The 12,083-nt window shown below is 35.3% G+C and overlaps 1 protein-coding gene across 9 annotated transcripts in view; it reads left to right on the top strand.

Annotated features, from left to right (window-relative positions):
• The window catches only part of LOC117174910 (zinc finger protein 658B-like), a 184,814-nt gene that overhangs the window by 35,325 nt on the left and 137,406 nt on the right, over positions 1-12,083 (top strand). For 3 of the 9 annotated variants that reach the window (XM_033364361.1, XM_033364357.1, XM_033364354.1), the window contains exons 1-2: positions 4,531-4,642; positions 11,139-11,306. The exons of 2 other annotated variants lie outside the window; for them this stretch is intronic. In XM_033364361.1, the coding sequence (XP_033220252.1) occupies positions 11,284-11,306 (23 nt within the window). In that variant the 5' untranslated portion in view covers positions 4,531-4,642; positions 11,139-11,283. Of the gene's footprint in view, positions 1-4,265; positions 4,377-4,448; positions 4,643-11,138; positions 11,307-12,083 lie in introns of those variants that run through there. 4 more of the 9 variants (XM_033364350.1, XM_033364351.1, XM_033364356.1 and 1 more) reach the window with 3 other exon arrangements.

Below are 12,083 nucleotides of genomic sequence, written 5' to 3'. Positions count from 1 at the left end.
CCTTACATTATTGCCACTATCTCTAGCACTGCGCCATTCCGACGGGTACTTGTGCGGCAAACCTGCAGATCGAAAGTACAAGGTCCCTCATGTATTTTACATTGGACGATCCTAAGATCTATGCTAAAAACAGAGAGCAACTGCATCTAGCTCTGGGGATTGTCGAACGATATACTAAGGAAATTGGGATGGAATTTGGGTTAGACAAATGCGCCAAGGTTTATTTGAAGCGAGGAAAACTTAATGGCATCCCTGAAGATCCTGAGCTCGTTGATAGAAGCGCCATACGACATCTTTGCGTTGGAGAGACTTATACATACCTGGGCGTGCCACAGAGTCGTATGCAGGATGTGACACCTATAACGGATACTTTCCGAAGCAGATACAAACGTCTCATCCGACAGATTTGGTCTTCCGAACTGTAGGCGAGGAACAAAGTTCTGCAAAGAACATTCTTGCTTTCCCTGTACTACTCTATTCATTTGGAGTAGTTCCATGGACGAAGAACGAGCTCAGATCCCTTGATATCGGGACAAGAAAGGTTATGCACATGAACAAAAGCATGCATCTTAAGTCTTCCGTTCCGCGACTGTACATCTTACGCCGTCAGGGGGGTCGCGGAATATTGAATCTTGAATGTCTTCACAGCAGGATCATTCTGGGTACAGCACATAGTGTTGCAAATGGAAGAGACCCTCTTCTTAAAATGGTCAGGAATCACAAAGAAGTGGGCAAAGGAGCGTTTCTGTACAAAGCAGCGGAGGAGGCTGCTGAAACACTCGGACTTGACTTTAGTATTAGGGGTGAGCAAAATTCATCAAATCTTATCTATCTCGAGAACTCACTCCTGAAAGCCCGGATTAAGAAAGCACAAGAGAAAAACTTTCGTGAACAGCTCCTCGGTGAGAGGATGCACGGTATCTTCCACATAAATGTGAAGGATCAGTCAATGCCTTGTGAGCTGACGTTTGCTTTCCTTAAATCGCCCGGATTGAAGTCTGGTACGGAGGGTTTCATTTTTGCATGCCAAGACGGTGTCATTTCCATTTTCACATACCGTCGCCACATTTTGAGCAAAGACATTCCTGGTGATAGCTGCAGGGCGTGCCATGCACACCCCGAGCATTTAGCTCACATACTATCTAGTTATCCAACTCACGCGGGAACGACCTACATTCAAAGGCACAATGCGGCACTAAGAGTGCTTTATTACCATCTCTGTCACTTCTACGGCATTAGCCTTAATATCGCTTCTCTAAATGCTCCTAAGGAAATTGAGTCAATTGTCGAGAATGGCAAGTGCCGCATATACTGGAACTTTATATTCTCGACAATTGTTTCTGCTGCTCATTCGAGGCCTGACATGGTTCTTCTTGACTGCGAGAAGCGAACCATGTTCGTTATCGAATTTTCGGCACCAGCTGACAAAAACATCATAACCAAGGAGAATGAAAAGACAGAGAGGTATCGAGACCTTATAAGGGAGATGCAACGATAATACCCGGAATATTCTGTTAAACTAATCGTCCTTATCATCGGCGCTCTTGCAGGTGCCAAGTTTTCACTTGCTAATGGCCTAAAAAGCATCCCTGCATGTCAACAATATGCTAGAACACTTGCGGCAAAAATGCAGAAGGCGATTGTCCTTGGGTCGCTCCGTGTTCTTAGGGTTCACGAGGCTTTTGCTGGATCGTCGTATTGTTTCCTTTACAGACTGTAACCACCTATCTCACGGTCGTGAAACGTGGTTGTGGCTGAAATTTTACCGCGATTTCGCTGGGAGCGGGTGCAATTTTCCAGATTAGCACCCGCTCCCGGCGAAATCCTGCGGTTGTTCGTATGACAAATTTTTAATTATATATACTGTACGTGTACAGTACTACTCAACTAAGCTTATTCGAAATTAGGAGCGAGAAGTCGTTGTCTGTTTGTAGCAGAAGTAAGTCGCAAGAGTATGTGAAACTCACTAATCGAAATTAATTATATTAATCCTGTATACTTCTTATTCTTTCTTACAATTAAATAAATATGATTAATTTAGAGTCGGTGTTCTATTAGTGATTCTCTACCCAGGCTCGTAATACGAGATTATAAATTATGCACAACAAAAAAAGAAATATATTCATTTTTCTCCAAAATAACAACAAAAAAGAACGCTCATAACTAATAACTGTAGGGGTTCTCAGAGATGAAGAGAAAATGGATTCTGAAAATGGGTATTAAAAGGGGTTTCAAAGCGAATATAAAAAAAGGTTTTTAAAAACAAGCACAATAGGAGTTTCGAAAAAAAAGACGAATGAGCGTCCTTGAAAATCAATACAATGAGGGGTTTCTAGAATAACGCCAAAAGGGGTTTTCACAAATAAATATCAGAAAAAAGTTTGTAAAGCATGGTGAGGGGTTTAAGAAAACGGGCCATCGAAGGGATTCTCAATAAAATTATGAGGTATGAGGGTAACACTGTAAAACACTAGTTGGATTTGACAATGGAGTCAACATCAGATTACCTCGAATTTAAGGGCATTAGAGTCGAGAAATGCAAATCAAATTAAATGATAAGTGGTTAACATAACAAAATATATAATAATGAAGGGTACATGCGTCCATATACGTAAGTTAAATTAATAAACAAGAGGTGGAGAAGTTTCAACAGTATAAAATATAATAATTTAAGATATAGTTGTCCAGACACACATTATCAAACATACTATAAATTAGAGTATAAGGGTCGAGGTACGCAAATTAAATTGACCAATAAGTGGGTAGTCACAAAATTGTAAAATATCATAATTTAGAGTATAAGATATTAGGGTCGAGGTACACAATTTAAATTGATTAATAATAAGAGAGTATTGCAAAAGGGTTTTAAATACTAACAAAGAGGGTCGAGATACGCAAATGAAATCGCTTGATCATACAAGTGTATACAAGAGGGTCGAGATACGCAAATTAAATCCCTTGATCATACAAGTGTATACAAAAGGGTCGCAAATACTAACAAGTATTACAAAATGGTCTCACACTAATAATAATAAAGATGGAAGGCATTGAGGTCGATAACAAAAAAGTATTATAATGTTAAGTGGATATAGTCTATAAGAGCGTAGTTACTGTCAAAGACATTATATAGTCTCATAAGTGGTAAAAAAACGTAATATGCATTGGGAGGTCGAGAACCTAAAGAAAGATATAGCCTTTGCTAGGATGGAGCTGGCGGAGGTGAGAGCGTGGGTGGAAGCACAGTCGCTCTCAGCTCTCAGCCGAAACAAGGCGTGACGTTAATTAAACTAAAGAATAAAACAAGTTAAAGCAGTAATGATGCTTGGCTAAACCATTCAAACAAAAGCGGCCCTGACGTGAGGAGAGTTTTCTCGCTTGACGGTGAATAAATTGAACGTGAGGGATTACATAATCAAGGTAGGGGGCTGATGCGCACGGGCTTACTTACTATAATTCGCAACGGGCGGGAAAAAGATAACCGATATGATCCTTTTCCGATTTGTCCATCCTATCGTCCCGTCCTTCTTTCCTTCGTTAGTCATTATCAGCCTTTGAGGAAGGGAGAGGTTTCTAACTGCTTCCAACGAGAGGGAGTGAGATATAGAAATCATTCCCAGGATGATAGGGTAGGCGGTTTTCCAGCGCTAATGTGGAGAACTAGGAGCTCTTTCTCGTTACTGCAAGTGTGGAGTGGAATCTTCGATACTTCCTATAAAAGAGAAAGCATAAGAAAACGGCATGAAACGCAAAGAAACGCCTGTTCACAACAGAAACATTTGTAGCGATAATAGTTTTCAGGCGAGATCACCTACTCACATGTAGAATTTGTGGTAAACGCCTGAGTCAATATTCACCAGGAAGTTGCCTTGAATCTCAGATGGCCAAAAGAAATAACCCTTTCTACACTTTATGTGTAGGCTCAGATATTCTACCCCGGATATCATGTGGGGGCTCGAGATGTGAAGATCTGCTAAAGGTGAAGGTGGGGGTGGATCTCATCGAGCATTTGCGTTAATGGTGAAACTCTAAATGGATCTCGTTCGAGAACATGTAATTAGGGAATTTAACCCAAAAAATTTATACAGTCCTACATCCTTAAAATTAAAATTAAAAACAAGTATGATAGAACAATAATATAATGAAATAATAATAAGTTTAAAATCTTCTAATTGAAACTGATTTTGTGCGAAGTAGTAAATCTGCAACATCACAAAACACACACAATATTATGTGCAAATTAAAATGAAGAAGTGTTCGTATTTCAGAAAGAAACAAAGGAAGAAAATAACATTGATGTGGTTAAAATGGTTTACATGTGTGGAGAATGCTTCTGTTGCTTTCCAACTATAGAAGACTGCAGCGAGCACATGAAAAACGTAAATTAAATTAAAATATATATTTTTTCTCAATTTGATAAGTTTTGGTTTTTCATGTTGTTAATATTACAGGTTCGTGAATTGAAGGATCTAAGTATTAAACAGGAATATAAGAACAGTAATGTAATGAGTTTGGAATCCACAGAAATATTTTCTAAACATATCAGTGGAAAAAGTGAATCTAATCCTGAAAATAAATTAATTAACTTACCGAATACTGATGTCTTCAATAATAAAGATGTAGATGTGAAGAGTAAGAACATAAAGTAAGTCATTTTAAGCAAAGACGACCTTCGCATAGTGATTAGAATTCTTTGGGTTGCATCACAGGCGAAAGGTTAATTTCGTTAATTAGATATAAATAAAGTGAGGTAGCTGTGGGAATTATCGGAACTTTCGTAGCAAAAGATTTTAGACGTATATAATGTAATACCTATCTAGTAGCAAGTTTTTATTTAAAACTATTTATTGAGGGGCCCTGATAAAAATTCTAAATTGGTTAAAAAAGACTGCGACTCGTGCCGAAAAGATTTTGGAAAAAGATCCAAAAATCGTTTTTATGTAGACTAACAACCCAATTGTTAAGTTTATATGTATACTTTAGAACTTGTTAATTTTGCGAAAAATGTTCTGGGCTTTGATTAAAGTAGACGGAATTTCGAGTAATTATAAGAAAACAGTAACCTAGGTTTATGTCCTAGGACGGTAGCATAAATAACATTCCCTAATTGCTCCATGGGATTGCCGGCAGTCAAGACTGTAACATATTGATATAAATATAAACCAGTTTATTTAACAATATGCACACAAATTAGTACGCGGGTTAAAGGATAGATGAGCTGAATTTCATACCAGATAAGGTTTAACTCAATTGATACTTTTGCAAAAAAGAAACCTTCTTTCCTTGTTCCATTGGGTATAGATAATTTAGTTTGTGGTTGATTCTGGTCCGATGAGTCACGCGTTTGCTAATTATTCAAATCGTGCTTACATGTTTGTATGCGTGTATACATTTAAGTAGGTCGTCCCTCATCACGTGCTAGTGAAAATTCTTTGACGCGCTAAGTGTGGGACTCTGCATAAAAAACGCCAGTACCCACTAAAACCACCTCCTCTTATGGTCAAGCCATTTCTTCGGAATTAACTGTCGCATGACTTCAGGAACATGGATGCAATGCGTCTACGCAGCACAGTGGGCTAAAGCGAAAAAGTTCGTTTTCTGAAAAATCCGAAAAATATAACAGAATATATTTTTTACTTTAAAAAAGTAGGTTAAGCCTGACATTTTTTGTTGAAAATTTTTGTTATACGATACCATAGGCGCTCAGATATTATATTCAATGTGCTACATATATTTTTTAATAGATATTGCCATAATGAATCCGAATCTGGGCTTTAAATCAGCCTAGGAGTTTTTGTTTAGCAGAAAAATGCACTTCAATTATCTATTTTAAACTTTTATCGCATGAATGATATCCACTAATGAAATTTGAATATTTGTTGTGATTAAGGGTTTTTGGGGTCGTTAAATTGAAATATAAAGTAAAAATGTCCAAATTCAAAATGGTGGATCCAATATGGTGGTACAAAATTATGATAGCCAGCTGATATGACTGAAAACTAATGTATGGGTATTTTCGGGTCTCTGATTTTGAATCTAAAGTTCAAATTTTAGAATTTAAAAGAAAGGATCCAATATGGCGGAATTTCATTGTGATAATATAATCGATTGTAATAAAAATCACTAGTTTGGGTTTTTTATGTCGTCGATTTCAAATCTAAAGTGAAAATTCAATAATTTTAAATATATAAATATTAATTAGCAGTTATCAAGTATAAGGCAATTATGAGATATTTTATGAGCTATACTTATTAGTCGCTTAATTCGATTGGAACTTTATGTGATTCTGAAACAGTGCGAAGGAAATTAATATTTCAACCTATCATACTTACTGTTTATTTTATATTAGTATCAAATTGAATACATGATATTATTTACACAATTTCTCGATATGATTATTTAGTATCTTTCCTTTAATTAAAACAAAAAAATGCAGTTCCACATTCTTCTTGATAAAGTGTAACTCTTAGTGAATGGATAAATCGCTTTCGTCGTCACTATAGTTTCTTTTATCAGTAGTTTCGCTAAGAAAAATTTAAAATTAAATTTTTTATAAGTAACGTTTATTTATACGTTTGAAAAAGAATTTCATTTTACTTACTCAGTTTAAACAAATTCTTGCACATTAGGTGAAATCTCTTCTTTTCTAAAGAATTTCAAGCGGCTTTGTATAGGTATTAATGAGTTCTTAGGATCTGTAACATAGATTTCTCGATTAAATATATCCACTATTCGATTTTTTCTACTATTTTATCGTGACTGACACGTTATGTTTATCCTCTATAATTTATGCTAAAATTCGTTTTCATCCTCTGAATGATAGACAATCGGTAGAGGAAATTGTCTTGTAATCTTACAACCATGTTTAAGCAGCTTATGCAAAGTAGGACTCATTCGGGCTCAAGGGTGCAATTTATCATCTAAGCAATACGTTTCCCAGCAAAATGCACCAAGCTCTTCTAATTTTAGGAGTTTTTTGCATTGAAAAGCCGACAATATTGTTGTAATATTATTGACTATTATAACCTCAATTTTTATAGCATAAGCAAATACATTTGGATTTTGAAAACATCGTTTTGCAACATTGCCAGTTTTTTTACTTCCATGTCTCTGTAATACTTGATCCAATCGAACCCCTAGGTTTTCAGAGATTCTTCTGCACAAAACTTTTTCGTTATTGGAATTGTACTGGAAAATACAAATATATAAGATTTGAAAAAATGCGAGATATCGAAGAAATTGTAGCCGAAAAAAGTAAATTGTTAACTCACATTTTACATACTGTCGCACGTTTAGCATTCAAGCATTTTCTTAAGTACTTATCATATAATATGAATGCTAAAGCAAATTCTTGAGAATGTCTTATATGATCATTCATGTAAATGGAATTCAAGCACTTCTCTGTATCAGTGATAGAAGCAGAACGTTTTTCCCAATTTTAGCAGCTAATTCAATTGTGGAGAAGTTATAATGATCAGATGACAGTAACTCATTTGCTCGTCGAATTATTGTTTTTTTTTAGGGTTCTTCGATAGATATACTTTTTCTACCAGTATTTACACCTTTTTATGAGTGTGAATCACGGTGAAGGAGAAATTTTACATCTTTTGTGCAATTATTTCTTTTGTTTTTCCCTGCAAAAACTGTATAGTGAATGAACTAAAGTTTTCTGAATACATTTGTTATCCTTTCACAAGAAATGACGGATAAATATTATAAACGACTTTGTGGTCGCGTGCCTTTAAATTCAGAAGAACAGCATTTATGCCATTTAGATTTAATGATGCCATTGCGTTTCGATAGATCATCAAGCTACACAAATTCACATCAAAAGCATGTGAATTCCGAACACGAGAACTTAATAAAATTAATTAAATCGAGCACTTTGCCCCATATGGGATCCACAATTGTGAAATCTTGAATTTAGACTTTAGATTTGAACTCAGCATCCTGGAAACCCCTAATTAGCACTTTTTAATAAAATCTGTTTCATTTTTTAAAATTTCTTCGGTCATATTACATCAGTCATTTAAACTTCTTGAATTTTCACTTCAGATTTGAAATCGACGACATAAAAAACCCAAACTAGTGATTTTTAATCAAATCGGTCATTTTCTCACAATGACATTCCGCCATGTTGAAACCTTTTCTTTGAATTTTGAAATTTTGATTTTACGTTTTTGCAGATTTTGTGTGTATGTGTTTATAGCGAATCAATTTGCCAATATGCCTATATTGTCTGCATGACCGTGTGGCGAATAATAATATTTAGTAATAAATCAACAATTGAAATGAAAAATTGATAAGAAACAATTAAATCTAAAAAATTGTTTTTCAGTGTAAGTGATAAAATATACCTAAAAGAATTTTATCTGACAGTTAAGGGCATGTGATACTTCGCCGTGTGGAAAATCGGGTTGAGTTCCCCCGGGTTTTTGTCCACAAAAACTAAAACTTGTAAAACCTGAATTCGGGGATGCTATAAACTCGTATAGCGGATATCCCCGAACTATTTTTCGAGGTATAATAACAAATATTTTATTCTGCTAAATAAAAATGGTTTGCATGTGTACGAACTATTTTGAGATTAGGATCAATTTTCAGCTTTCTGTCATTACGATAATGAAGGTCTCTTTCGTATCAATTCTGCCGGTAGCAGCTCAAGAATAATTAGAGAATTGTAACATACATAACCTCAAAATACACCCACCTTAATCAGATTAAGCAAAATTATTATTTTTTGATTATCCCACAAACGAAGAGTTCGGGGACGTCCGTTAGCACGTTCAATATTATTCCACAAATTTGTCAGACATAATCGTTATTATTGTAGAAAAAAGCAGGGGGAACCTAATACTGGGAAAATCGATAACTTTCTAACAATTACATGTTCGTAATGAAAGTTGAATACTTCTGAATTATTCGACATTCAAGTTTTCATTGCTATAAGTGAAATATGCTAATCCAATAGTGTTTACACTGCAACTAAAGTTTGAAAACTCAACAAATTCTGGAGTATCATTATCTTCTGAGTAATTCGGAATTAAACATGTTTTTCAATTAATATAGCCAGTCACATTATAATAATTAAGAGCAATATTCAAAGTTATTTACAAGCTTTCTTTATTCAGCTTTGAGCGTTCTTAACTTGAAAGTGTGTCTTCAACAAAGGGAATACCGTCAGCAATCCTGAAGTCGACGTCAATTATCTTGTATCAGGATTTGTTTTCCGCTTGTCACAATTAACAACCTTTGCCAGCACCGGGGTCATGGAAGCATCTATTTAGTAGTTTTTTTTGTTTTTGTCAGCAATTAAAGTGAAACAATTCTGAAGATTCTTATGTTTATTTTTGGTTGCTCCCCCCCTCCCCTCCCTATTTGATTTGGTTAAGTGTTAAGGGCATGCTGTTTGGTGACCACGTGACCAAAGCAGTCCCCGGTTATGTACATTCTTTTTGTGTTTACCATGTCCAAAGGCAATGGTATATCGTTCTCAAAGCTTGGAATCTGGGAAATGAGACAATAAATTGCTTTTGTATATATAGTTTGAGTAATAATTTTGAAAAAAATTATCCGACATAAAGGAAATATGCAAAATTATTTTCATTTTTGTTGTGCTCACTGTGTCTACGCAGATTGAAATATCGTGTTTAAAATTTGACAGATTAAATAGAAAGACCTAAAGAACGTTTTTATACATCAATATGTTTATAATTTTAAAGAAAGTTTATTTATAAATTGAAAAAAGGGGATATTGCCATTCGAGCTGTAGTACTTTGCAGATAATGTTTGGTTTCATGCATTTTAGATTTTTTGATTCACGTATATTGAGCACTGACACAAATTTTAGACTTATTATATAAGTTTTTTAATCCTAAACACGATATCTCAATTCGTGTGGACGTTGTGAGGACCAAAAAATGAAAATCATTCTAAGAAAAATTTTATGAACGAACTTAGTCACGTGATCTCGACCTTATCGGCGTTCAAAGTTTCTTTTTTTTCTGCGCTAGGAATTGCTAAAAGTGCTCCAAAAATGATTTTAGTTTAAAATTTGTGCTAGTGCTCAATATACGCGAGTCAAAAAATCTGAAAGGCATCAAACCAAAAATTATCTGCAAAGTGCTACAACTCGATTAGTACTATCCTATTTGACCAATTTATAAATAAACTTTCTTTGAAATTATAAACATTGATGTATATAAAAGTTCATTAGAGCCTTTTATTTAATCTGTCGAATTTAAACACGAAATCTCAATTTGTGTTGGAACAGTGAGCACTAAAAAAAAATGAAAATAATTTTGCATATTTACTTTCTCTCGGATAATTTTTTTTCAAAATTATTACTCAAAATAAATATACAAACGCAACTTATTGTCTCATTTCCTCAATTCCAAATTTTGACAGCGATATTCCGTGATTCCGTGATATCGCGTGATTCCTAGGCCGATTTATACCCTGATAAATGGCGCTTAACGTAGTAAAATGAAATGATTGACTATGCCCGGAGTTTTTTTTAGTTACTTTCTTTCTTTCTTTGAGTAATTATGTGTTTCAAGGGTTCCGCTTAAGTAGCGTCGGCACTTGAGATGGGATTATAATCGACATTAGCACGAACTTTTGTATCCCAACACTAAATTCCCATATCTTGAAAGATTTTGTTCGCTTACCAAATTCTCCGTACTATTCAGAACTTTGCGTGACTGGGTTACTCTAAGACTTTATGCTATATGTGCAATTTTCTTTGATTGCTTGCATTTAACTATTATCATTAGAAATTTACATGAAGCTGGTCTATGCTTTTACCCATGATGCGATAAACCCTCGCCCGGAACCCCCCTTTAATTCAATAAATCACGAATTAAATTTTACTCGAAGTTTCGCTACAGATATTGGCCCATGACCCTTTTTTATATAGACTTTGCGACTTAGAGCTCGGTGGGATTTTACTTGGATGTATTATCTTATTTTTTTATGTTTTTGGTATTTCTCTAGTGGTTGGCGCACTACATTGCTTGATCCGAATCATTTCTTTTAAATCATAGCGGCCATTTAAACAGGATTAATTAATTTCTCTTGCATGACACCCGGGGAATTGCCCTTATACACGGAAATTAAATTTTCTAACGTTTACTCGTCAGGAAATTGTAAAGAATCTGCGTATTCAACGCACACAACGTCAATCCATCCGCGTGTATCCTGGGAATTAAAAACGACCAAAAGTTCCCCTGGTCTTTGACTGAGCATCCGCGGAGGTCTAACTCGTGGTACATCAGATTCAGTCTTATGGACACTTCCTCGGAATCAAGGTAACTTTACAGTTTCTAATCTAACTTTTATCAGTGTTGCGAATGAAGATAACAAGCAAGTATAAAGAAATCCACACGTTGAAAATAATACTCGCTTATGATAGCAACTGATGCTTCTGAAGCAAAATAGGGATAATAAGAAGGGCAGGTCCTGTAACTTGTTTCATCTTGTTGAGAGGGTCAATAGAAATCGTAAGTAATCTCTTTCGTACGAGCGTATTTAGGACGTCGAGTCACGGGTTTTCTCAATTGAAGAGTAGGGAATTCAGATTTATGGTCAGAGGGAGACGGAATGCCAAAAGGTTCTTGAGACTGTTGAGAGTTCAATTTAAGTTAACTATACGATCTTGAATTAACGCGTAAGTTGACACAATGAAAAATCAACACGTTAGATTGTTTATGTAAATTTTAATAAATGTAACAAATATAAGTAATACAGTAAAACGTTACGACCACTTGGCCTAAACTTTCGACTCTTTAGCCCAAAATCTCGGTCCGCGATCCGACTCAACAGTCTCGAAATTCTACACTCACTTTCAACTATTTTATAACAACTCAACGCTACCTAGCAACCTTGTATAAAATAGAACTATGTATGTATTTTTCTAACATTCGGCCATCCTTGAAAGATGCTTAGTCCCCAAGCATAAACGAAACTTAAATAATTTTTTGAGCATTACCAGGTGTATACATATGAAACCGGTATTGCCATCTAGGGGCCAGTAGGCACACTTGTAGGCACTGTCGGAACTTACCATTTGTGCTAATTGGCGTATT

This window comes from Belonocnema kinseyi, chromosome 6 (genome assembly GCF_010883055.1).
Source record: "Belonocnema kinseyi isolate 2016_QV_RU_SX_M_011 chromosome 6, B_treatae_v1, whole genome shotgun sequence".
Lineage (NCBI taxonomy): Eukaryota > Metazoa > Arthropoda > Insecta > Hymenoptera > Cynipidae > Belonocnema > Belonocnema kinseyi.
This window is presented reverse-complemented; position numbering and strand designations above follow the sequence as displayed.